Raw genomic sequence first — 25,691 nt, 5'->3', positions numbered from 1 at the left:
GGTCCACGCACCATGGGTGAGTCGGCCAAAGGCCCGGCGGGAGTGGCCGGTTTTCTGAAAGAGAAAAGCCAGAATGAGGAGTTGAGGGGAAGGCTCGCTCCTGATGCTCCGACCTCCCTATACCTCTCGTCCAAAGCTCTGTATCAATCAGAAACTCGGCCCAGGGGCCACTGGGGGCAGAGCAAGCGGAAGGGACCCCGGCAGCTAGCTTCCCCTAAAGGGAATAAATATCTCCAGTTTTCCTTGCTTGTCAGCCCTCCCCCTGGAGCTCCCGCGAGGCTCTGGGGAGGAGCTGGGGAGGAAGAAGGGTGGACTAAGGGTCAAACGCTGGTCAGAGGACTGGGGACCTGAGCGACACTCTCAGAGATAGGCTGACTGATGTGAAGGAAGAAATTTGGTGGGGGTGGGGGGCATGCTTGGATGACTGGGAGATGGAAGGACAAGGACACAGATTCCTTATGGGGGCGGGGGGGGGGGTGGAGGGGGAGAACAGACACCCCTGAGATAGGTGTCAAGAGGGCAGGAGGGTGATGCGGGGGCAGAGGGCAAGGTCCTCCAAAGGACGGGAGCCTCAGGAAAGCAAGAAGGAGGCCCGGGTCCACGGAGGACAGGGCAGGGCTAGTGGAATGCACTGAGCTCAGCGCGGATCCCTGCGCCGTTGCTTCCAGGAGCCCCGGAAGATGGAAGGCACCGGAGTAGGGGGCTGGGGAGAGCCAGCCAGGGGCACGGAGGGGTTGGACAGAGGCAAGAGGTGGTACAGAAGCCCGTGGGCGCTCCACGCCGAGGGTGGCTGCGGGGGCCTCCCCGGGGGTCGCGGCGATCGCGGGTGCTGGGGGTTGGGGCGGCGGGGGCTCTGCCCTTGGGCGCGGGGAGGGGCCTGACGTAGGCCAGGGAGCCCCCTGGAGCGCGCCCTGCCCGCCGCCTCGGCCGCCGGGGTGGGGCAGGCTCGGCTCCGGCGCCCCCTCCCCCGGGCCCCGCCGCGGCGACCCGCCCTCCCTCCGGGGCGCCCAGCCCTTCCTGCCCCCTCCCGGCGCCGCCCGCCCCCGGAGCCCTCACCTGGAAACGCTTCTTCACCCACAGCTTCTTCATGGCGGGGGAGGGGGCCGGGCCGGCGGCCGGGCGAGGAGGGGACGGGCGGGGGCGGGGCGGAGTCGGAGGCGGGGCCGGGGGCGAGGCGGGGAGCTGGCGGGGGCCGGCGCCGGTGGCGGAAGGAGCCTCGGGGCCGCCGGAGCCCGGGCGGGGGGAAGACGGCGGCGGCGGCGGCGGAGGCCGGAGCCCGCCCTTCCCCCGCCAGCCCGCACCCCCCTAGGAGCCCCTTCCCTCGCCGGCTGCCCTGCGTCCCCGGGGGCGGCGATCACCTGCCTCGCGGCTCCCCGACCCCGCATCGGCCTCCTGGGTCCTGGGCACATGGGGAAACTGAGGCACAGAAAAGGGTGCAGTGGCCCCTAGGAGAGTTCGGGCCACTAGCTCATTGGCTGCCCAGCGCGGCGTCCACACCGCCCCCCCCCCCCCGCCTCCCGCGGGGCCGCTCCAGAAGGTCAGCCGCATCTCCACTGGCTCACTCCACAAACATGCGCGCGCGTCCGCCTTGCCAGGCAGTACCCGACACATCGCAGGGCCGCGGCGCCGGGCGGGGGCGCCCGGAGCATACACAGGGCACGGGTCCTCCTAGTGACCTGGACCCAGAACGCGAACCCCTTCAGGCTGCTAAGGAAGGTCAGAGAAGGCCCTCAAGTTCCCTGATTGTAGGTCCTCTGTCCCTGCACCCTGGCATACACACACACACACACACACACACACACACACGAGCTAAGATGCCCAGAGATTTTCCTGTTATTCACAAATATAACCCAATTTCTCATTCATGGGTGAGCACACATCAAATTTTCTTTATCCTCCTGGCATTTGGCACCATGAATGTTTTGCTTGCACAAAATGCTACCCCTCCCCCCCACACACAATCATTATAACTAAGTTTCCTAAACATTTATTAAGTGCCAGGCACTTTATCAGGGCTTCCCTGGTGGCTCAGATGGTAAAGAATCTGCCTGCGATGCAGGAGAATTGGGTTCGATCCCTGGGTCAGAAGATACCCTGGAGAAGGGATTAGCAACCCACTTCAGTATTCTTGCCTGGTAAACCCCGTGGACAGAGGAGCCTGGAAGGCTACAGTCCGTGGGGTTGCAAAGAGTCAGACATGACTGAGCAACTTCAGGCACTTTATAATCGTTACCTCACTGACAACAACCCTGTGAGTTTGAAACTCTTAAGAACATGTAACTGACTCCATTTAATCAACAAGTGACTAAGGCTCAGACAAGTCCTATCACTTAGCCAAAGCCACACAGGTTCTGTGCCTCCACGATTGCCCAGATCCGAATTCCCACCCCAGTCCACACAAGTAGTGCCAATCCTGGTTGCTGAGATGTGACTACAAAGTCATTATCATTAACACTGGCAGCATGCCTAGCACATACGGAGCAACGGCCTAGGCACTTGATACGAATAAACTCAATCTGTACACAGAGGCACAGAGAGGTTACTTGCCCAAGGTCACAGAGCCTGTAGTTGGGATCCCGGGATTCTCACCCAGGCACCATGACTGAGTCACTGAGCATCATGCCATAAAACCTCATATGCTGATTGGTTAGGAGGACCCCTAACTTTTTTTCTTTAAAGCATGGGTCCAAAATAAATACTGAGCCAACTGATGAGTTTTGTTCAGCCTGTACAATATTTTAAGTGGGGCAAGCCTGCTCAAATTCAACTGCTGACAAGACCACCTCTCTCCTTTTCAGTTTCTACTTGGCTCCTGAAGTTGTTTGAGTTGTATGGCTCTTTATTTGAAAGTTTTAGGTCATGTCTTATACGTTCTGAGTGCCTGCAGGTGGTCCTGTTACCCAGACCCCCAGAAGCAGAGGTTGCACCTACAGACACACACACAGGACATGCAGTGAGAGGGGGACACGTGTATGTCTTTATCAATTCCAGCCGGAGGACTCGGGACACACATAGGCGATTTCCCTGCCCACCCCCAAACACACCCACTCACAGATGTGGGAGCTGAGTGAGGAGAGGGGGTAACTTGAGCCCCTGTTCCCCAGGAGAATCCGAGGGGCTGGCACATTCCGTAGCAAAAATAACCAATGGGCAGCAGGCGTGAGTGACGGGACAGCTGGGCCGAAGAGGGGCCCATGAGACTCTGTTCCTGCTCTGGGCTTGCACCGCTCACCCACACAGGCCAGCCTGGAGCATACTTTCAGGGTGGGCCTCCCCGAGCTGGCCCCTAAACGCCCCATTTTCTTCCAAGGCTGGGCAGCTGGGCCACCCTGCCATTTCTCCAAACCAGACTTCCAACTTCTGCCCCGCTTGCAGGTCCCCTTAACCAGAGAAAAGCCACGCCTCATCTCTCACAAAGAGCCTCCATTGAGCCAGATACCCACACCCCACTCTTCCCTGCCTTGTTCTAGTCTTCTCCCTTCCTTCCTCCTGCTCACCCTGCTCTGATTTTCTGACATACTATATAATTTTCATATAGTTACGATTTTTGCATGCATAATGTGTTCCCTCCCTGGAATGTCATCTCTAAGAGGACAGGGATTTTGGTCTTTCCCCCTCCCCTGACTTATAAATCTCAAGCACCTAGCACAGTGACGGGCACTCGGTGGGCACTCCATACACGTGGCACATGGGTGGGGGCACAGAGCTGCTGGTAGTGAGGATGGGGGTGGGGGGATGGGGACTATGAGTCTTGCTGGAGCAGGTCATTCTCCAGCCTTCCTCCCATCTCTGTTCTGACCCAGACCCTTTTCTAGAAAGTGGAGACGTGACCATCTTGTTTCCACCCAGGATCTTCCTGGGAGGGCTACCCTCACTTTAGGAAAGTTCTCTTGTGTGGGCTTTGGCTGACTTTACAGCCTCTCTATTCTCTTTTTTCCCTTCCAGGGCTCCTCACTGCTCCTGATCTGGCCCCTCCTCCTCTCCCTAATTAGGACTTAGCATGAATGGAGGGGCCACTCTCCATACCCATTCCCAACTCCATGCTGGCTTCCTCCTAGCTTTTCTTCCACACTGTCCACATTCTAGGTGAAAAAGATGATCCTGCACCATCTAGCTGCAGGCAGCTCCTGCTGGAGTCCCCAACCTTTCTCTTGCTAAATGCCTCCTTCTCTCTAATCTCTCCTCTCCATGCCTTCAAGTCCCCTGCGTGGTTTACTACCATCTGTTGACTTTGGCCCTTCTGATTGGCACCAGGGTCCCCCAGGCCCTGGCTATGAGACTTCTGACTGCCAAACACGGTGAGCATTGTCAGCTTGCGCCTTCCCTTGGCTGTGCTCTCTCCTCCTTAACCCCCACCCTTCAGTATAGGCCTCCCTCTCCAGTCACACATGCCCCAAGCTTTGAGGGTGGCACTTGCCCTGATTACTTGACTGGCACATAGCTTCTCAGCCCATCCAAATGGGAGCCTGATGTTTTGACAGAGAAGAATGCCTGCCTATTTTGGAGACAGCAGAGGCTAGGGAGAGAGTGGAGATGCTGGCAGAAGGGTACTTGGGGATACTGACAAGAGGGATAGTTACAATGCTAGATCCTGGCCTCAGTCTCCCCACGCTTCTCTTTCTGAGGACAGGCACTGTGGACCTAGACTCAGATCTGGGTCTGCCACCTCACTCACCAGGTGACATTGGGTAAATTCCCTCTTTGAACCTCAGTTTTCTTCTATGTATAATGGTCATAACAGTAACCTGGAACTTAGAAGACTAAATACTGAAATGAGATAGGGTGCTTTACACATGTTAAATACTCTACAAGTATCCTGCATCTCTGCCATCGTCACTATTCCTAGTCTTTCCTCATTTCTATACCCCCAAATCCCACCCTCCTATTTCGCATCCTTCAAATTCTCCAGCCTGCAGCCCTCTTGTCTTCTCAAGGCCCCAGCTTCCCCAACCATGCCAATATCCCTCTATCCCTGAGCTAACATCTTGGGCTTCAGAAGTGCCAGGAACCTTAGCATCACCCCGTCTTGCCGAGCCAGACGGCAATCCCAGCCAGGAAACTGCCTGCTTCTCTCTGCAGCCAGATCCTGGCTGGACTTCCTCGAGAACCCTGAAGTCCTCCTGCTATTGATCCCAACCAAGAAAGTTTTCCATGAGGAAGTCTGAGCAATGCTGAGCTGCTTGCCCAACTGACCTTGATGGAGACCTCTCACTGGGCAGGGATTGGTGGAGGGTGGGCAGTAGGAAGAGGAGGAAGCCAGACTCAGCCAACATCACCAAAGCAAAGCCCCTCCCTCACCAATCAGGTGGGAGGGGCATAGTAGTCAAGCATGTGGTTTTTGGCAGTGGGACAGACCCAGGCTTCCATTCCTGCCTTGCCACCTCCTATCAGTACAACCAAGGTGCTTCATTTAATCCCTCTGGGCCTCAGGTTCCCTAGGGTTGCTGTGGGACTTACATGATATATCAAAGGGTACGATAGCATATTGCCTGCCACACAGCAGCATAGTGGCTATTCATACTATTAAAAATTGCTACTAAGACTTATTACCAATGAATCATAATTGCAAAGCTGCTACTGGGGCAAAGCTTCTACCAGTATGAAAAAGTTCTCAGATGTGACTTGCTGCAGCCCCTCTTCTTGTTTTGACATGAGTGGCAAAAGGTCTCCAATCTAGTCCCCGAGCACCCAGGATCCTTTCCTCACCCCAGTCTTTCAAACATGCTGTTCCATTAGAGAGCCTGCAGACGGGCCTCTGGCCTCCGGGCCTCTGGCTAGGTTTGCCCAGCCAGGGCTTAGCTCTGCTGACCCTGCCACCTGGATTCCAGAGGGGCTGGGAGGCTCTAGCATCCTGTCACCCTTCCCACTCTGGGGGACCAGGGCAGGCAAGGAGGTTCTCATCTTCAGAAAGGTCCTCCGTACAACAGACAGCTCCTTCTCCCTTTTCTCTCTCCTCCCTCCAGAACTTAAGAGGTAAAAAGGCCCCAAGAGCCCAAACTCAGAGGACTGGGTTCTGAGATCTGGGATGGGCATAACTAGCTGTTTGTCTTTAAGCAGACAGCTAGTCGTGGCCTCCCCCTCTGCTCTGGACCACAGCATCCTCACCCTTAAAGCTGCAGCCTGTGGACCTGCAGTTCTCTGTGGTCCTTTCTGACTCTAAACAAACATAATGACACCAGGATCCTTCTCAGCACTTCTTCTCTGTCCCGTATCTCTCTCCTCCAAGTTGTGTTCTCATCAACCTATCAATTGTGCCTTTATTTATGTTCTGTTTTCAGTCCCCTTTGCCCCTGAACAAAGGCCCCCAAGGAGTCCCATCGTCTCCCAGCTTAGAGTTCTGCCAGGACGAGCCCCAGCCCCTGACCCCAGAGCAGGTACGAGGAAAGCCTGTACCTGGCCAGGTGTGAAGCCAACCAAGACAAGCCAGCCTCGGCCCTCTCGGTCATTGAAGAGGAAGGTGGGCAAGGCAGAGCTAGGGAGAGAGTGGAGATGCTGGCAGAGGGAGGCCGAGCCTCTTTTCCAGCTTCCGACAGCTGCACCCTGCAGCCTTCTTTACCCTCCAGCTGCTGAGTTCCTTCAGGATGCTGGAGCTGTGCAGCTCGCTATACCCAGGGAGCACGGTATGCCTCCTCCTCAGCCCCTCAGCATGTCCCCCTATGTGACACTACCCAGCCGGAGTGAGAATTCCCTCTTGAACCAGGACAAACTCATGATCTTCAAGCTCTTTGCCATCTCCCCCAATTGCAGCTTTCTTCCTCAGAATTCTATTGCTTAAGACTCAATCTGCTGAGATTCTGTCTTCAGCCTAGAGAAGAACTGGTTTAGGGGCTGAGGAAGTCAAAAAGGAAGCCGAAAACACTGACCCAAGGAAATTCGGCCCTGGCCTGCACCCACACCAGCCCCAGCAGGACCCTGAGCACAGGGCTCAGTCTTATGCCCCTTCCCTTCCACCTAGGACAATCACCCACCCCTTCACACACACAGGCAGGGCCATGCCCCCTTCCATGCCCTCTGAACCTGGGGGAGACATGGCCCATGCACTTCCCATACCAATTCCACAAGCCCCTCATCTGCTGGCACCACCAGACGCCTGCACTGCCCGCCCATGCACATGCACACGGTGGGCTTGCGTGTGGATTCTCAGGCACTCCCCTCCATATGTGCTGGGAACCCTCAACCCAGGCTCTGCCTCCTGCTGCTCTGCACCCTGTCCTGCTGCTCTGCACCCTATCCGTACTTGTCCACCCACTGGCCCCTTCCAACCTGCCTAGTGCTGACCACACAAACCTGGCCTGGCAATGGACTATGAGGAGTTCTGACCCATCCCCTCAACACCACAGCCAGATCAGGGGAGCCCGCCTCCTCCTTCAGACATGCAGGCATGTCTGAAGAGGTGGATTCCGAATCTAAATTATCAGAGCCGGTGAAAACAGTTTCCCCAGGAGGCCCCTCTCTACAGGGAAACTAGGAGAGTTCCCACTATGCAATTCTCAGAGAGGCCTGAGTGGGGCTCAGGCTTGGCTTACCAAACGCTGACCCTTAACCTCTGACCTTCCTGTGGGGAGCCTCTCTATCTTCACACCCGCTTTCCCTGCACTTTCCTCTTGACGGGCACTCCTGGGTCAGCACATCTGAGAAGCCAGAGCACCCGGAAAAAGGCTGGATGAACAGATGCCTCCCCCGAGCCAGCGGCAGCCCGGGTAACCTTCTCTACCTGTGAGCACCCCCCTCCCCCCGGCTTGGCCCCCACCTCCCCATTACCTCCGACCTCCAGCACGGTGAGAACCGCCTCGCAGGAGGCCTGGCCCAGCTCGTTCTGGGCCCTGCAGCTGTACACGCCGGCATCCCGCGGCCCGCAGCTTCGCAGCCACAGGCAGCTGGGCTCAGGGGCCGGCGGGGGCAAGCGCTGCCCATCCCGGAACCAGCTGAGGCTGGGCTGGGGCGTCCCGCTCACCACCACCCGCAGCCGCACGTCGCTGCCCGCAGACACCGCCGCGTCCTTCAGGGGCCGTAGGAAGACCGGCGCCCCGGCCACCGCGGCCGCCGCCCCTCCGCCGGCCCCCACTTTGGCCCTCTTCGGGGGCACCCCGGGGCTGGGGGGTGCCCTCGTGCCCGCGTCCTCGCCTCGCGTGCCCCGGGCTTTCTGCATGGCCTCTGCGAGTTGAGCTGGGGAGACGCCGGAACTGGACGGCCACGGGGGCACCCGGGGGATGTTGCCCTGGGAGATGAGTCCTGGGGGGCCGGCGCCCTGCCTTCCTGCCGCCCGCCCGCCTTCGGCCTGTGCTACACAGAAGGTCACCGGGGCGGCCGCGGTTGCGCCTCGGGGGCTATTTTTAGGCCCCCCGGCTCGGGTTGCGAGGGAGCAGTGCAGGAAGGGGGCAGCAGAGGAGGGGACTTGGACTCTACTCTGCTTCTTCTCCCCCCTTTAGGAGTCCCCGTCGCCCCCCTCCCTTGGCTTATATGGGTCCCTGAGGCCTTTTCCAAGCCCCCTACCCTGCGGTGTGCCCCGCCCCCCAGCCACCCACTCATGGAGTCGGATTACCCTTGGGCTAAATCCCATTTCCCTTCCTCCCTCCTCCTGGGTCTCTGATTCCCAGCCTCAAGCGGCTGGGGGAGAGAGAGAGAGACGGTCCCGGGTGAGACCTCTGAGAGGCAGATGGGCAAGCAGGCCCAAGTGGAGGTGAGCAGAGGCTGGGGAGGAGGGACCAGTGGCTTCCCCCAGCCTCCATGACAGCCGTGGTGAACAGTAAGACCTGGAGCAGGGAGTCAGGTGGACCGCCCAGCTAGTCCCTGCCCTTACTTGCTGGATGACATCAAACATCTCTCAACCTCCACATCCTCATTTGTAAGAACTGAGTCGTTGTACAGAGTTGCAACAAGCAGAGAAGAGTGGGAAGGAGGTTCCAGGCAGAGGGAACAGCCTGACCAAAATCAGAGCATGATGAAAGGAGATGATGTGTGCTAAGAATGAGAGGAGTCTGGGGAATTCCCTGGCTGTCCAGTGGTTAGAACTCCACACTTTGATTGCCAAGCGCACAGGGTTTGAGCTCTGGTAGGGGAAGGAAGATCTCACAAGCCACCCAGCAAGCCAAAAGGAGAATCAGAGGAGTCTGCAAGGATTGAACCCCAGTGGGCGAGGTGAGAGGTGGGTCCTGACAGGAGACCCTTTGCTCCCTAAGGTCTCTATCCTGATGGCCCTGGGGTGGGGGTGGGGGATGCAGGTAGGGCACTGCAGGGCATTAAGCAGTAGGATAATATGGTCAGAGCTGATTTTTAGAAGGATCCCTCTGGCAGCCACAGTGGGGAGGGTGGATTTGAGATGGGAGGCTTGGAAGCCAGTTAGAACCTGTGGTTCTTAAAGTATTGTGTACTGTGCTAGGTCGCTTCCATCGTGTCTGACTCTTTGCGACCCCATGGCCCGCCAGGCTCCCCTGTCCATGGGCCTCTGTTAAAAGCACAGCTTTCCGAGCTCCACTCCCAGAGGTGCATGTAAAGTATGGGGCCCTGGGAGGGCCCCGGAATTGGCCCAGTTACTCTGATGCACCTGAGAACTGTACTTTGAGAAATGTCAAGCGAGGACATTATTGCTTTTAAAAGTCTAAGTGAGAGTTTTATGATGAGACGATCTGTGTCTTGACTCTGGTGGTAGTCGTGTGAATCTACACATGTAATAAAATTTCATAGAACCAAATATCTGCACACACACACACACACTAATGAGAGCACAAACTGATAAAATCTGAAGAAGATGGTGGACTGTATCAATGTCAGTTTCCTGGCTGTGATACTGTACTAGAGTTATCTAAGATGTTACCATTCGAGGAAACCAGGTGACTGATACACAGGATCTCTCTGTACTGTTTCTTATAACTGCAAGTGAACCTACAATGATCTCAAAATAAAAAGCTTAAAAAAAGTTTAGGTGAGACAGCCAGACCTGACTTTGAGCCCTGAGGGATGGGCTTGGGAAAAGCAGGGAGGAGCTGGGAGTCATTAGAGGGAGAAAGTTACCCTTTCCCCTCCCTGCCAACCCTCCCCACCCCCACTGTCATTCTGGCAGGCTAAGTGTGCTTGTGTCTGTGTGTACACGGAGAGGGCAGAGAAGAAACCGTGTAAACACTGGATCATATCTACAGGGACGAGAGCCTTGAGGAATGAAATCTTTGGCTTTAGTTTACGTACATTAACGCTTACTTTTCGTGATGTGCAGTTCTGCTGGTTTTGACAAATGCGGACGACTGTGCACCTGGTTCCCCAGGACCGTACAGAACAGTCTCATCACCCTAAAGATGGGCCTGAGCATCTCCTTCATAGTCAACCATGCCCTCTCCACCAACTCAGGCTACCACAGATGTTGAATTCTCAAACGTAAATTGAATTCTATAAAGTAAAAATGGGGAGCGGGGGAAGACATTGTAAGCACATGGAACACCAAGACTAAAAGAAAGATTTGAGACTATTTTTAAAAAACCAATAACCCCAAACTTCCTAGCATTATACCTCAACAGTTTGCATGGACTGTGGTAGGTGGTCGGCTGGTTGGTTGAATAAATTAACTCTGTGATCTTGATCAAGTTATTTAACATCCCTAAGCCTCAGTTTCCTCAATTATAAATTGGGAGTAGCCCAACTCAGGGTTTATTCATTCATTCAACAAACATTTTTTAGTTCCTCCTGTGTGCCCGGCACTGTGCTGGCCTCTAGAGAAATAGCAGGGAACAAAACAGACAAAGGAGACTTCCCTGGTGGTCCAGTCACTGGGAATCCGCCTGCCAATGCAGGGTACATGGGTTTGATCCCTAGTCCAGGAAGATTTCCATTTGCCAAAGGGCAGCTAATCCCATGCCACAACTACCAGAGCCTGTGCTCTCGAGCCCGTGTTCCGCAACAAGGGAAGCCGCCACAAGGAAAAGCCCATGCACCGCAGCTAGAGAGTAACCCCAAAGACTGCACACAGCAACAAAGACCCAGCACAGCCAAAAATAAATAAATTTTAAAAAAAGAAACAGACAAGGGTTCCTACCCCCGTGTTGCTTATATTCAAGGAAGGAGACAACTATAGGGAAACAAATTATAAAGATCAGTAGAAGATAAGTATTCTGGGGCAATGAAGCAGGGTAAGAGAGATGGGAGGGGGTACTTCCCAGGTGGCGCTAGTGTGGTAAAGGATCCACCTGCCAATTCAGGAGGCACGGGAAACTCGGGTTCGATCCCTGGATCAGAAAGAACCCCTGGAGGAGGAAATGGCAACCTATTCCAGTATTCTTGCCTGGAGAATCCTATGGACAGAGGAACCTGGTGGGCTACAGTCCACAACATCATGAAGGGCTGGACACAACTGAAGTGACTTCACACACACACATGGAAGATGGGAGTGTGATGGGGGGCTTGCAGTTTGAAACAGAGTGGTAGGAATTGGCCTCACAAGAAATTGTTGAGCCAATCTTGAAGGGGTGAGGACCAAATGGAGCAGAAGTCTGGGCAGGACTGCTCCAGGAAGCATATGCCCTGTAGGCTCCAGAAGAGCAGGGCTGGGGGGAGTGTGGGGGAGCTAGAGGGACATGAGTTCAGACACGCAGTGGGGGCCAGATAGCCTAGCATCTTGTAGGCCATGACCCTTTTATTTCTAGTGAAACGAGAAGCCATCTCAGAGGATTCTGAGCTGAGGAATTACATGATCTGACTTAGGTTGTTGTGATGGCTTTAAATTATTATATTAAATATTAAAACAAATATTAACTATTTAAAAGGGCCTGGCACAGAGCCTGGAACGTGGCTCGTTCTCTCCTGGTTGAATGAGCATAATGGGGGCTTTCGCTGAGGTGTGGGCAATGAGTGTGCGGGCCTGGGTCAGGAGGGCACAGGCCCTGGCAAGTCGCGGGCGCCCTCTCCTGGCAGAGCCCGCACTGGCTGTGACGCCGGAAGCCCTCCAGCCCTCGCCAGGGCCCTCACCTAGACCAGCTGGCTACAAGGCGCTCATCTGTCCCTCAGAGCGGCCCCACAGTGCCCCGCGGCCTGGCGCCCAGCTGGTGTGTGCTGCCAGTCTGCCCTGCTTTGCAATCACAAGCCTGTGGTGTCATGGAAAGAAATCTGCTCTCTGGAGGCCAAGGAGCAGGGGCCCCCGTCCTCCTCTGCCAATGATACACTGTGTGACCTTGGCAGTTCACCCATCTCTCTGGGCCGCGGGAGATTCCTCCAAGTCATAATGAGGCACCATGTGCCTGGCACATGGCAAAAGCTCACTGTTTGATGAATCAGTGAATGAAGTGGGGACCGTCAACCTTTCTGGTAAATATTTAATTTAGAGAAAAGTAAATAAAAGTGCCCAGCGGGTATTCATTCAACACGTATTTAAATATTTGATGGGCACCTTCTATGGACAAAGCCCTCTTCCAGGCACCAAGAGTAGTGAATAAAATGAATGAAAACCTTGCCCTTGGTTAGCTGACATTTTAGGTGTTGAATCAAAGGTCAATGATTTGCATATGAGTCCTGGGCAGGCTGGTGGTCAGAGGAGGAGCGAGAGAAGTGGTGAGTGAGTGGAATGCTTTGTCTCAAGGCGCAGGGGTGGCGGGATAGCCAGAGTGGACAGACAGGATAGGAAAGGGCCTGCTGAGACGTCAGTTCTTGGCTTATAGACATATTTGCCTCCACAATCCTTCCCACTCCACCTGCTCAGGTAGGGTCTGAGTTGGTCTGGAGCTGCTCCCATGGTGGGAAGCTGGTCAGCCCTCTGAACCATCTTATTTCTCAGTGTTCAGATGCCAGTTCCCAAAGAGTAGGGAGAGGTTTAGCCATGGAGGGGACAGGGATACACACAGTGTGTGTGGGTGCAGACTGAAGATCTGGGTGTATGTGTATGACCACCAGAGACCCAGATCTTTTTCAGTTTATTTTTGTCCATTCTCTGGGATCAGGCCACATGCATCTCCTCTGCCCCAGATTTCTAGGTCACGGTCCAACCCACAAGGAGACAGACAAAGCAGAGGGCTTAGAACCAGAAGCTCCAGTCCAGGAAGGCTTGACTCAGACCATGCTTTCCCCTGGGCCTCCTCCCTTCTCTGAGGACAGATGGGTAGCCATCACAGGGACAAATGTGTGTGAGAAGGAAGGACTTTCTGACCTTCAGAGCTGTCCCAGCAAGAAGGGGCCCCCTAAGAGGCAGTGTGTTCTTAGACCCCAGAGACACTCAAGCGTAGCCTTAGGACAGCTGGTCAAGATGTGGGACTTTCTGGGGGGCAAGTCATGGCCTGGGGGCCTTTGAGATCTGGGTCTGCCAGTCTTAAAGAGTCCTCCACTTTCTCCTTCTAGTGACCAGTCTGCACCTAAGCCTTTTTTGGGAAGGTAAGGAAGCCCCTAAGCCTTTCTCTGACCTCATGTCCCTTTATCCTTTGTGGGGTAGATGAGTGCTCAGAACTCATTCAGGGGGAAGAGCAAGCTGAGAGCCTCCGGAGGTTACTCACAGATACACGAACACCACCATGCCCACGTGGGCCCACCTCACCCAGGAGTCTCTCTCACACAGAGAGGAGCTCAGATTCCAGGGCCCCTCATAGGCTCAGGATAAGAAGGCGCTGCCCCCCTCTATCCCAGTGTGCACAGGAAATGCTCCTGCTCATTTCTGTTGGGGGTCCACCACGGGTTGATTGTGGGGGGGGTGTTCTGGGGCCTTCAGGGTTCACTCTGTTGGAGGATTGCAGGGAAAGGAAGGGAGGGTGGGGGACATGGGGTTTAGCCCCAGATGCTCCCGGGGCAAGATGAAGGATAGCATACCTTGAAGAAGGGGGTCCTTCCTGGAGCCCTGGAGGGAGGGACCACACAAGTTACGGGGTGGGGGTGGGGGGGCTGGCAACTCATGAGCCAGGGCTGCATCCAAGAAGGGGGAGAAAGAGACACCAGAAAGGCTTTTGGAAGCTTCTGGAAAAAGCCAGTTAGGAACAGCATACTAAGGACTTTAGGACTAAAGCTCTGTTGGATTTATTTCCCTTACAAACTGTCCGAATTTATCATGTTTGTGATCTCTACCCTCTTCCCGCTTCTAAAGGGTAACCTCTTAAATATGAGGGGTGGTTGGAAGACAGAGACCTACATGGATCCATCAAGCTTCCTAAATCTCTGATCCACCTGGAATTTATTTTTTGAAAGGAGTGAAAAGACAGATTTCACTGCTGCCCCTGTCCATGGCTACCATGCCCAGTACTGAATAATTAAGGTTTCCCCATGGAAACCTTTAAGATATCTGTGTTAATGTTTTATGATTTTTTTTCCCATATGTCCTACATTCCCTCCTATCTTTCCAAATACTCCCAAAATTTCCCTTTGTCATTTTAATTAAGATTATATTACACTGAAATTATAAGCTAACATAGGATGACTTGACATCTTTTTTAGAGCAGTGAGTCGTCTTCTCCAAGGATGAGATAGAGCTTTCTATTTTTCTTAACAAGGTTATTTTTCCTGACTTGGCCTTGGAGCTTCGAAGATCCAGGTTTAGTGGGAAGAGGGTGTAAGCTACCTTAGGCAAGGACCACAGGAGCCCTACTTCAGAGCAGTGTGTGGGGGCAGTCCTGGTAATGGGGCGTAACAAGAGGTATGTGTGAGTCCCCAACAAAAGCCCCCTCCCCCATATGCTACACACATACAGCCAGGCTGCAAAGCTCTGGGAATAGAAGGGGTGGCAGGCCCTGGGGGACAGTCTGGCTGGTCAGGAGGGCAGCACACAGTTCACCTCAAGAGGTGATACAAGGAATTTCCTGGTGGTCCAGTGGTTAGGACTCCATGCTTCCCTTGCAAGGGCACAGGTTTGATCCCTGGTCAGGGAACTAAGATCTCACATGCTGTGTTATGTGGCCAAAAAATATTAAAAAAAAAAAAAAAAAAAGACATAGTGTGACAGGGCTCTCTCAGAGAAGACCTGGCAGTCAAAACAGCAGGGGCCGTGCTAGGCTTGTGCTTATCTTTTTATTGTTTCTGTTCAGAGCCCCTGCAGCGGGGAAGGGGCAGGCACGGGGAGGTGGGCCCCCCTACCACCTGCCTGAGACCGCTCTCTCCTCTCTCCTCTTCGCTCCAGCATCTCGCCCACCCTCTCTCTTTCTGCATCTCCTGCTCCCACATCTGGCACCTTCGGGGGTTCTCTCTTGCAGCCCCTGCTTTGTAAGCCCACCTTGGGAAAGTAAGGGACCATGGGGTCAGTCTCAAGCCCCCCAGTAACCACAGGGGGGCTATGTCCCCAGTTACCTGCCTGGCTTGCTGAGGATGCTGCCTTTCTGACTCAGGCCGGGGCGGGGGCAGTGGGGAGGTCCACAGGGCTTGACCTGACCCTGAGGGGTTCCTACATCCTACTCTGGAGTCCCCTCCAAAGCCATATGCTAGAGCCTGAGGTCACGGAGGTGGGAAGGGTAGGGTCACTGCCATGTCTTGGCTCCAGCCTGGCCCTGTCTAGCACACTCCAAGGGCGGCCCAGGGCCAGGCCCCCTCACTTCAAAATCCAGACCTCACACGGCAGGGGTTCCCTGTGCCTGGGAGGGTTGGGCCATGTCCCCTGTGGGGACCAGGAAGGGTGGTCGCAGTGAGCAGGGGTCAGAGGCTGTGAGGGGAGCACTGTGGCTGGGGGTGGTGCCCTGGGATGGAGGGAGGCTGGCTTTAGGAGGCAGTGAGGACAGAGGTGAGCACGGTCTCTGGCAGCAGAGAAGCCTCTGGCTTTAGAGCACCTCATGCTGCTGTTGTGTGGCCTCACTGACGACCTGGAGAGGAAGAGAAACCCAGTCTAACCCAGGGCTGGCCAGAGAATGGAGTCATGACCCCGGGACACCTCCTCCCCAGAGTGGCAGACCCCTCTGCCCCCAGGCAGAACCAGCAGCACGGCTGGTAGAAGACACCTGGCTGACAGCCCCCCCAGACACACCCCACAGGCCCCCCCACCTCAGGGGTAAGGGGACCAGGCAGACCACTCACCTCCCCGTCCCGGGTCTCAATGGTCTTGATCATCACCGTCTTCTTGGTATGGACCTCAGAACCCCTCTGCTCGGGGCTTGTTTCTGTAACAGATTCATCCACACACTCAGCCTGACCAAGGCCAGGCCTGGGCTGTTCCTGTGGCTGGGAGTCCTTCCCTGGTCTCACTGGGCAAAGCCCGGAAGATGCCCACCCCCTCAATATGGGCCTGTTACTTTTTCAGCAAAACATCTTCACCTGTCCTTGTGCCCAGCACCCAGTAGGTGGCTCTGCAGACCCAAGGGGCTGTCCCAGGGCTGAGATAAGACAAGGAGCCAAGGGGTGTGCTCCAGGTGTTGGCAGGTTCAAGAGGGTGAGGGATCACGTAGGCCCCAGGCCACCCAGCAGTCCCCCCTCCACCGACACCCCTCCTCACTCCCCCTCCACCCTTGGTCCCCAAGAGACCCCTGCAGGAATCCCTGCAGGGTACCCTGACAGTTAGGACCCTAGAGCCCAGAACCAAGGCACTCTTTTGAAGGATCTCTTGGTACCCAGCCTCCTTTATCTCCGGATGAACAACTTGATGTCTTAATGAAAGAGAGATGGACAGGAATCAGTCACTGATTTATTGCGTGGATGGCCAGTCACTTGTCCCTCCATGCCTCAGTTTCCCCACTGTGAAATGAACGTTAACAGCAGTACTTGCCCTGTCATGGCCCAGAACTATTGACTTGAAAAAGCATTAAGCGATTTTAAATGCAAGGCTCACACTTGATATCTGCATAAACTGCTAACCGAAAAGAGCCATTCTGAGTTTTATTGGAAGGGTCAAATTTAGGTCCTTGGTGTTATGAGTTTGGTGTTCATAAATCTCCTTAGCAGTCAGCCAGCCTGTGATGAACATTGCAACTCGGTGGAGCACAGCATGTATTTTTTTCTGATGAAAATGAACATCGAATATATAAAAGATTTGATCTAGGAAAGGCGAAGCTGCCAAGGACTCCAACTTACTTTCCTAATGTATCATTAGAGCGTGTTTTTCTGCTCTCTGGGGTTGGAAAGCCACTCGATCTGCATATTACTAATGTCAGAATGGCAGAATGCCCTAGGAGTTCGTTCTTTTAATTGTTTGGCTTTGCTAAGGTTTGGCTTCATTTTTTAAAGCAAGCACCCAACATCTTGCTCCAGAAAGCTGGAAATGCTCAATAAGCAGCTGGAGGGCAGTGGGGGGTGCTTGGCAACTTGTCAAACAGACAATAAGTGGTGGGTGCCTTGTAGCTCAGGCATAGGGTTCTAGATGCTTCTGCCGCCAGGTCCCCAAGGATACCCTGGTACTTCCTCAGAGTTTGGGTATATTAGGAAAAAGAAACTGTTGGCCACTTAATATTCCCAGAAGATGCAGGGGACATGGTCATACAATACAACACCGTGAAATTTAAAAAAATAAAATAAAAAGCTCCCTTTGTCAGAAGATGCCTCTACCTAAATGTCCCCATTCTCCCGTTGCAGCCCCCTTTCTGTTCCCCAGACCCCATCCCTGTCCCTATGGTGTATCCTCCCTTCCTGGATGGCCTTGGGCAGTGCTCATGCTGGTCTCCTACCCTCTGCCACTCCAGCCTCCACTTGCCAACACGCACTCACCTCGGAAGTTGAGGGCAGAGAAGGTCTGGATAGGGAGGTTGATCCTAAAAGGAGAGAGACCAGGCCCCCAAAGGGTTAGGACCCTCCATCTCTCTCGTCACCACCCCTCAAAACTTGCCCTGATCCTCTGTAAACACCATCCTCAGCTGTCCCAGTCCCACTGACTTCAACACTGCTTGGGGCATGGGGCCAAAGGCCCACTCGAGCTGTCCCAGGAACTGTCCCTTCTGGAAGGATCACCCCAGTCCTTCTCTGACCTGCTGGTATGACACCAGGACCCCCACTGCACCCTCCACTGTACCCAGATTTCTTTCTTGCCCTTGGCATTGCAGGGTGTATCAACAAGAGCTGTGGATGACATCCACTGCATGTGCCCACCCTCCAGTCAGTCTGGGAATCTCTGGCCCACTCACAGGAAGGCAAGTTCCAGGAACTGCCACCCGCCCTTTATGCCTACAGCTGGGAAAATGCAGTGTGACCTTAGCTACCTGAAGGGGTCATTATATGAGGATATTATTCTACAGTATCTGAAATCTTCCTCTCTATAAATCTGTATCTAAATATGTCAGCTGATTTTTGTAAACTTCAGATTTTATCATTTTTGTGAGCATCAGTGGGCATCATTTTGTTGAGTACATGATCTGTTTTGAATTGATGTTAAGTTTATATAGTGAAATGCACAGATCTTTAGAGTGCAATCCAGTGAGTTTTGATCAGTGTCTACATCCATGTAACCACCAGTCCAAATCAAGATATAGAACATTTCCATCAACGAAGAAGGTTCCCTTGTGTCCCTTTCTGGTTGCATGGTGTTTTTGTGTCTAAAGGTGATTTGTTCTGAGCACGTCATTGCATCTTTTCCTGTGAGCACGTGTGTGTGTACACATGCATGTGTGTGCACCCTCTGAGCATGAATCTCTGCACCTTCTCTCTTAGCCTATCATGTCCCAGCTCCATCTGTCTCTATTCATCTCTATCTGCCCCCTCCCTTTCCTTCCTCATCACTCCCAGCTCTGCTTCCATCTCTCCCTTGACTGGCAGTAATGTTTTATTACTAGTTGCTGAATATGGTTTTATGCTGCTGGTTCTTAATTCTGAAGGTGGATATGGGAATACTTATATTTCTCTTTTTATAAAAGCTATTAATTAAATCACTTTTTACCCAGGTGGCTTTGGTTAATTCTCTGTAATCAGCGCAGTGGTGGCCTCTTGTATAATATTGCTTCTAGATCTTGTGATGGTGATCCTGAGCCCCGCTTCAGGGCAGGAAGGGGCCCTCAATGCACCCCCCTCCAGGAGCCCACGGCCAGCCTCTGCCTGGCCCCTCACCGGCTCTCCTCGCCCTCCAGCAGCTTCCGGTAGGTGGCAATCTCCACGTCCAAGGCCATCTTGACATTGAGCAGGTCCTGGTACTCGCGCAGGTGGCGGGCCATCTCATCCTTGAGGTGTCGGATCTCCTCCTCCAGGCGGGCAATGTTGTCCTGGTAGCCGCTGGCCTCACTAGCAAAGCGGTCCTCTAGCTCCCTCATCTGCCTCATCAGTGAGTCGTTCTGCAGGAGGGGGTGCCCAGGTCAAGGACGGGCTGTGCTGGTGGTCGAGGGGACACGGGGGGCCCAGGATGGACAGGGGCACAGTCTCCGGGCTGGGAGGTACCCCAGATAGCCAAGCCGAGGACTTGTTAAAGTCCTCTGAGCCAGGGAACTCGGAACTCAAATGAAGCCTTATGTGGAATATCAGAGAATACAGCTGATACAAGGGAACATGGCTGTCCACCCTTCCTGCCTCCACGCAGGAGTCCCACGATTCCTGAGAGCCCCCCTGGGAGTCCACCTGTCTGTTTCTACCCCTGTGGTAGATATGAGGAGACAGAGGCCCAGAGAGGGTGTGTGATGCGCCTGAGGTCACAGAGCGTAAGCTGCAGATGGGAAGGGCTGGGCCAGGCAAGGTGGGCAGGGACTCACGGTGCCCTTGAGGGCGTCGATCTCGCAGGTGTAGGACTGGATCTGGTGGCGGTACTCCATCATCTCCTGCTTGGCCTGGCGCAGAGCGTCATTGTTCTTGTTGGCTGCCTGGGTCAGGTCAGACACCTATGGGCAAAGAGAGAGGGTCCCTGAGATGACAGGGAGGATGCAGGATACAGGAAGGGGTGGGCAAAGAAGCATGGAGACCCTGGGCTCACCCTCCTCCCCAGAGATGGAGCCATAGGAAATACCTCCAAACTGGGATTGAGGGGACAGAGGGGCTGCCAGAGTCTCACCTTTGACTTGTACCATTCCTCGGCTTCCGAGATATTCTTGGCCGCGATGGTCTCATACTGAGCACGGATGTCCCTGAGGGCAGCTGTGAGGTCTGGTTTCGACATGTCCATCTCCACCTGGACCTGCTGTTCCTGAAGCTGGGCCTGTAGCTCGCGGATCTCCTGCAGGGTATGGCTAGGCTTCAGTCCCCAACCAGCCCCAACACGTACCCTCACAACCCCACTCCCCGAGTCCAGCACCACCACCATCCGCTCCAGCCGCTTTCACCAGGGCATAGTACCTCTTCGTGAACTTTCTTAAGGAACGCGATTTCCTCGTTGAGAGATTCAATCCTGCGCTCCAGGTCAATTCGAGCTAGAGTGGCTGCATCCACGTCCTGGGAAAGGTCAAGTGAGAGGGAGAGGGACACTGATCACCCGGGCATTGCAGAGGGAGACCAGGCGTGACACAGAGGGGACAGAAGGGGTAAGGCAGCTGGGAGACCCAAGAGGACTCACGGCTCGGAAGGCAGCCAAATTGTTCTCCGCTTCTTCTTTCAGCTGAATTTCCTCTTGCAGCCTGGTAGACACAGGCAGAAGGACAGACAGATGGTGAGGATGAAACAGGCTGGGGAGAAGACTGACTGGGGGCTGCCCAGGGAGTGGGCTCAGAATAGAGTGAGGAGGGCCCGCCCACACAGGGAGGGGACAGGAAGTGGCCCAATCTCTGCCCTGGAGCCACACCCTGGAAGTCCATGTCCTCGCTAGTTTGTGACCTCCCTGGGATTAAGAACTGCGTCTTATTTTGTCCACCTCCCGGTTCTTATTTTATCCACCTCTGGGTTCCCAGGCCCCAGCCCCAGCCTGGCGCATGTAGGTGCTCATTTAACGTTTGTGACCTGGGTGGTAGAACAGTGATCACTTGGACAGAAAAGCAGGACCCACCAGTATTTGCTCTATTCTTGCTGCCTGAAGCACAGGGAGCCTGGTGGAGCCACAATCAGTGTTCCAATCTGTCTGAGGGCTGCGTCTCCTCCTCTCCCCCCGCCCCCCCAACTCACTCTCTCCTTTCCTCCAGCTTATCCATCCTCCCTATAAAGCTTAAGTCTGGCCCAGGGGTCAAGATCCCCTCTCTACCCCCAACCACAGGGCTTCATCACAGAAGAACTGAGAGCTACTGCTGGCCCCAGATTTCCTTGTCTCCTACCAACCTGTCCTCTCCCTCCCACTGCCTATGGGCCTCCTTTCTCCTTCCATGTGCCCACCTGAACCCAGAAACAAACCCCTAGCATCTTAAGATGCTTTGTAAGAAGCACCTGGTCTCCCAAGGTCGCCCATTTCCACTCCACGATGTCCCCAAGAAAATTGGGACCGTAGCCTCGTCTGCAGCCTGAGAGCACAGGGAGAGGCATGGCGTCTCTTCCCCCTCCCCCGGAGACACAGCTAGACCATCCTCACCCTGGGTACGATGGGGTACTGACCACTGGACCCAGCCCCAGGCCTTAGCCTCCCGTGCCTGGCCCCTGGAGAGGGAGAGGGTTCTGAGGGCGCTTGCGGGTGCTCACTTGGCCTTGAGCCGCTGCAGGTCGTCCAGCAGGTTGTCCCGCTCGACGTCGACGCGGGCGCGCTGGTTGGTGAGCACCTCCACCTGGCGCCGCAGCTCGCGCAGCTCCTCCTCGTAGATCTCGGCCACGCGCGTCGGCTCCCGGCCCTTGAGCCGGTTCACCTCCGCAGCAAGCGCCGCGTTCTGCTGCTCCAGGAAGCGCACCTTCTCGATGTAGTTGGCGAAGCGATCATTGAGCTCCTGCAGCTCCACCTTCTCGTTGGTGCGCGTGGTCAGGAACTCCTGGTTCACGGCATCGGCCAGCGAGAAGTCCAGCAGCTCGCCCGCGCCATAGGAGGAGGGCACGCGGGTCGAACCCAGCCGGCTGGCCCGCAGCGCCCCCAGGCCCCCGGCCCCGCCCGACGTGCGCGACACCTGGTACACGCGGGACGTCACCGAGCTCGAGGAGCCCTTGGTGCCGAAGCCCGCGCGCGGGAACACCGGCGAGCTCAGCGGGGAGCCGAGCGGGAAGCTGGGGGCCCCGCCGAAGGTGCGGCGGTAGGACGACACCCGCTGGCTGGACGAGTAGGCCTGGCTCATAGTGGCGGCGCGGGCGAGGCTGGGCGGCGCGGAGAAGGAGGCGGCGGGCGGCCGGCCGGAGAGTGGATGTGGCGAGGGGAGACAGGGCCCCCGGCCGTCCGCACTATTTGTATCCCTCCTGACATCAGCCCCCGCCGCCCCTCCCCTGACAGCTGCAGGATCCCGCTGTCCTGCCAGGAAAGGGCGGCCCCTGGCGTGGGGGCGGGGAGGCCAGCTCCCCCGCAGGAGGACTGAGCCCCTCAGCGGGCGGGTGGGTGGGGGCCCCTGCGGGGTGTGGGAGAGGCTGGCGGACCTAGGAGGGCAGAAGGTGGGCAGGCCTGCCAGCCGCTTCACCCGGGCGCAAACATGTCTGGAGCCCCCGGCCAGCCCCCTTTCAGTCCTTGCCTCCCTGGTCCTGGGGTGATCAGCGGAGAGAGCTGGGGAGAGGCTTCTATTTAGTTTGAGGGGCTTCTTTTGGCTCCAAAGAGATACTTTGGGTCATTTCCTGAAGAGACAAGGCCTATTTCCAAGACAGTCTGCAAATCACCTTTTTTTTTTTTCCCTAAAGATTCTCCGAAAGTGGCAAACATTTAGGAGGGCTCAGACAAAGACCAGGGATGCCCCAGCCAGGCCTAGTGGAGGAGCGTCTCTGACAGGCAGGGAGGATGGGAAGGCCTCCCTGGGATAGGCAGCCATCCCCACCAGAGCCCACCTCCTCAGGTATGTCCACTAGCATCTGAGTTCCAGCTCCCAGCCTCAGTTTCCCTCTGGATTCATGAAGGTCCTTTTCCACCCCACCCCTACCAGTGAGGGTGCAGCCTCAAGTTTACAAACAACAGGGTGATTTCCAGAAAGGGCCTGGTAGGCTCTCAGTTTCCAATTATAACAATTATAACTGTGTCCTCTCACCCCCACACTGCCAACTTCTCTGGGCTTCTGTCCCTGTGAGCCCACCCCCACCCCCTCTCTGATTCATCCCCCTTCCTCACACCACCCCCACCCCCAGGGGTTTGTGTTTTGTCAGGAGCCTCATGTCAACCCAGCCATCTCCCTGGCAGCAACAGCTGCCAACCCCAAATACCAGAGCTGGTATTTATAGAGGAGAATGCATCAGTCCGGGAAACAAGCACACAGGAGAGGAGCTCTGGGGGGGTGGGGGTCGGGTACCTGAGGAGACATGGGTATCAGATGGTGGAGGAAGGCTTGAGGCGATGAGCCCCAATCACTTCCCACCCTCTTCATGCTCTAAGCCCCCAGCAGAGAAGCCCTGAATAGGGCTTGTCCATCCCTTGTACTAAGGTCTCCTCCTTAGTACAAGGCACTGGCTGACCCCTAAGGACATTTCCGCTTCTCCATGAATATTGGCTGTTTCTCCAAAGCTCCACCTGGCACTATTCAGGTCTCTCTTAGGCCTGACCCTTTAGGAATGCAAAGTTTGGAAATAGAGGTCTGGTCTTATCTTAGCTCTGCCATCACCTGAAGATGTAATTACAAGCAGGCAAGTCCTTCCCTTCTCTGTGTCGTCACTATAATGTATGAATGGTCACCCTGGCGGTGTCTACCGACTATGGGTTTGAAGAGGCTCAAGTAACAATTACTACCTTGTGTATTCTGAGCACCCACCGTGTGTCACTCTGCTAAGCACTTCCCACCCGTGATCCCCAATTCTCTTGACACCCCTGTGAGGTAAGAGCTAGTACCCTTCCCATGTTGTAGCTCAGGAAGCTGAGGCAGTCTGACTCCAGAGCCCATGCTTTGTCCCCAGGGTATGTGTGAATGTGCCAGGTTAACTGCAAAGAGCTTTGTTGCTGCTGTCTTTGCAAAGCCCTTTCACATTCAGTTTCTAATTTTTATCCAAGAGACAAGCTTATGAGGTGGGTGGGGAGTTCCAGATATTCTTATCCAGCCTTCGAGTCAGTGCAAGCTGTTGTGTTCTGGTTATTTTTGTGTCTCGTCTCCCAAACTAGATTGTAGGCTCCTGGAGAATTTTGGGGAGACCATGTGACTCCTTTGCATGTCCCTTTGGACAGGCAGCACTGTCCTTGTTCAAAGTAGCCTGAAAGATTTCTTTCCCATCCCCTTATTTTGTTAACATACGCTGCGTGCACACAAACACACATGTCCATGAGACACACCTGTCCATGAGTGGACAGGTGAGTCAGCTCCCAGCCACTCTTATAACTGAATCCCTCTGACTGCAGCAGTTGGCTCAAGGGGCAGGCCTGGACCTGACCAGGGCCAATCAGAGACCCACCTTGGAATTTATACATGGAACTGGGATTACTAAACTGGAGCCTGGCAACCATGTTTCCTACCCACTGGGGAGGTCTTTCTGGCATAGGGAAAAAAAGGTCAGCATGCCGGGAGCAGCAGAGACACCCAGAGAAAAGGAGAATGTGAGGCTGGAAGTCCTAAATTCCATCTCCCGGGACCCTGGTTCTTCAGTTCTCCATTTTGTGAGCTCCCCCAGTATCCTTCCTGGGTTTGGGGCCAATAAACTTTTCTTTTTTAAACTGCAGAGACTTGGTATTGGCTACTGCCATTTGTAATCAAAACAACCCTGGCTAATATGCTGTAAGGAGACTGTGCGCCCATTTCCACAACACTAAAGAGGCCAGAACACTTTTGGGACTCCTGTCTGTGAACAGTCTCCAGACCACATAAGGAAATTGCCCTTTGGACCAGCCTGAGGCCTCAGTTCCTTAGTGAAATGAGACAGAAAGCAAATAAATAAATTATACCATGTATTCTCTAGTCAAAATCAACATCTGCCAGACTTGGCTCTGAACCACTTGGAGCTGTTTCCAAAATTTGGTTCCACCCCTAAGGATTTGCTACCATGGAGGGCAGCAAAACAACACTTGGAGGCTTGGAAGGCAGGTGAAAGAGGAGCATTCCAAAGCATGTTCCTAACCAGGCAGCACCACTGAAGGAAGAGTTTAGACTCCCCTTGGGACTTCTTAGAACTAGACATGCTAAAAATAATGACAATTTATCTGGATGGGTAATGCACTTAGCATAAAATGCAGAAGGTATCATTCTGTGGGTTGCTTTTTCACTCTCTTGATAGTATCCTTTGATGCACAAAAGTTTTTAATTTTGATAAAGTCCAGTTTATCTATGGATTCTTTTATTGCCTATGCTTTGGGTGTCATATCCAAGAAATCATTGCCAAATCAATGTGAAGAATGTTATCCCCTGTGTTTTCTTCTGAGAGCTTTACAGTTTTAAGTCTTTGATCCATTATGAATTAATTTTCATACACAGTATAAGGGTCCAACTTCATTCTTTTTCATATTAATATGTTATATGAGTATTATATGATAGATAATTTCCCCAGCACCATTTGTTGACAAGACTGTCCTTTTCCTCTTATTGAAAAAATTTAGCCATATATTTGAAGTTTTTTTTTTCCTCTGGGCTCTCTGTTATGGTCCATTGACCTAGGTATCTGTACTCACACCAGTACCATACTGCCTTGATTACTATAGCTTTGTAATAAGTTTTGAAATCAAGAAGTGTGACTCCTCCAACTTTGTTGTTTTTTTCAAGATGTTTTGGCTATGAGGGGTCCATTGAGATTCCATTTTGAATTTTAAATGGAATGAATTTTTCTATTTCTTAAAAAAAATTTTGGTGGGATTTTTATAGGGGTTGCACTGAATCTGCAGATCACTTTGGGTAGTATTGAAAGCTTAACAATATTAAGTCTTCCAATCAATAAATACTGGATATCTTTCAATTTTTGTGTCTTCATTT

General features: G+C 54.1%; 2 protein-coding genes across 2 annotated transcripts in view; both read right to left on the bottom strand.

Annotated features, from left to right (window-relative positions):
* The window catches only part of SPEG (striated muscle enriched protein kinase), a 58,632-nt gene extending 50,347 nt beyond the window's left edge, over positions 1 to 8,285 (bottom strand). Inside the window, 1 exon segment of the mRNA NM_001142485.4 lies at positions 7,762 to 8,285. Within this exon segment, the coding sequence (NP_001135957.2) occupies positions 7,762 to 8,149 (388 nt within the window). The 5' untranslated portion in view covers positions 8,150 to 8,285.
* Positions 8,286 to 14,942: 6,657 nt separating this feature from the next.
* Positions 14,943 to 22,018, bottom strand: DES (desmin). The gene is made up of 9 exons (NM_001081575.1): positions 21,376 to 22,018; positions 20,330 to 20,390; positions 20,113 to 20,208; positions 19,832 to 19,993; positions 19,536 to 19,661; positions 18,904 to 19,124; positions 17,575 to 17,618; positions 15,955 to 16,037; positions 14,943 to 15,743 (listed from the first exon to the last, which is right to left on the bottom strand). The coding sequence occupies exons 1-9, from the start codon at positions 21,951 to 21,953 to the stop codon at positions 15,702 to 15,704; spliced, it is 1,413 nt and encodes a 470-aa protein (NP_001075044.1). The 5' UTR covers positions 21,954 to 22,018; the 3' UTR covers positions 14,943 to 15,701.
* Between the last annotated feature and the right edge of the window lie 3,673 nt (positions 22,019 to 25,691).

This window comes from Bos taurus, chromosome 2 (assembly GCF_002263795.3).
Source record: "Bos taurus isolate L1 Dominette 01449 registration number 42190680 breed Hereford chromosome 2, ARS-UCD2.0, whole genome shotgun sequence".
NCBI lineage: Eukaryota > Metazoa > Chordata > Mammalia > Artiodactyla > Bovidae > Bos > Bos taurus.
This window is presented reverse-complemented; position numbering and strand designations above follow the sequence as displayed.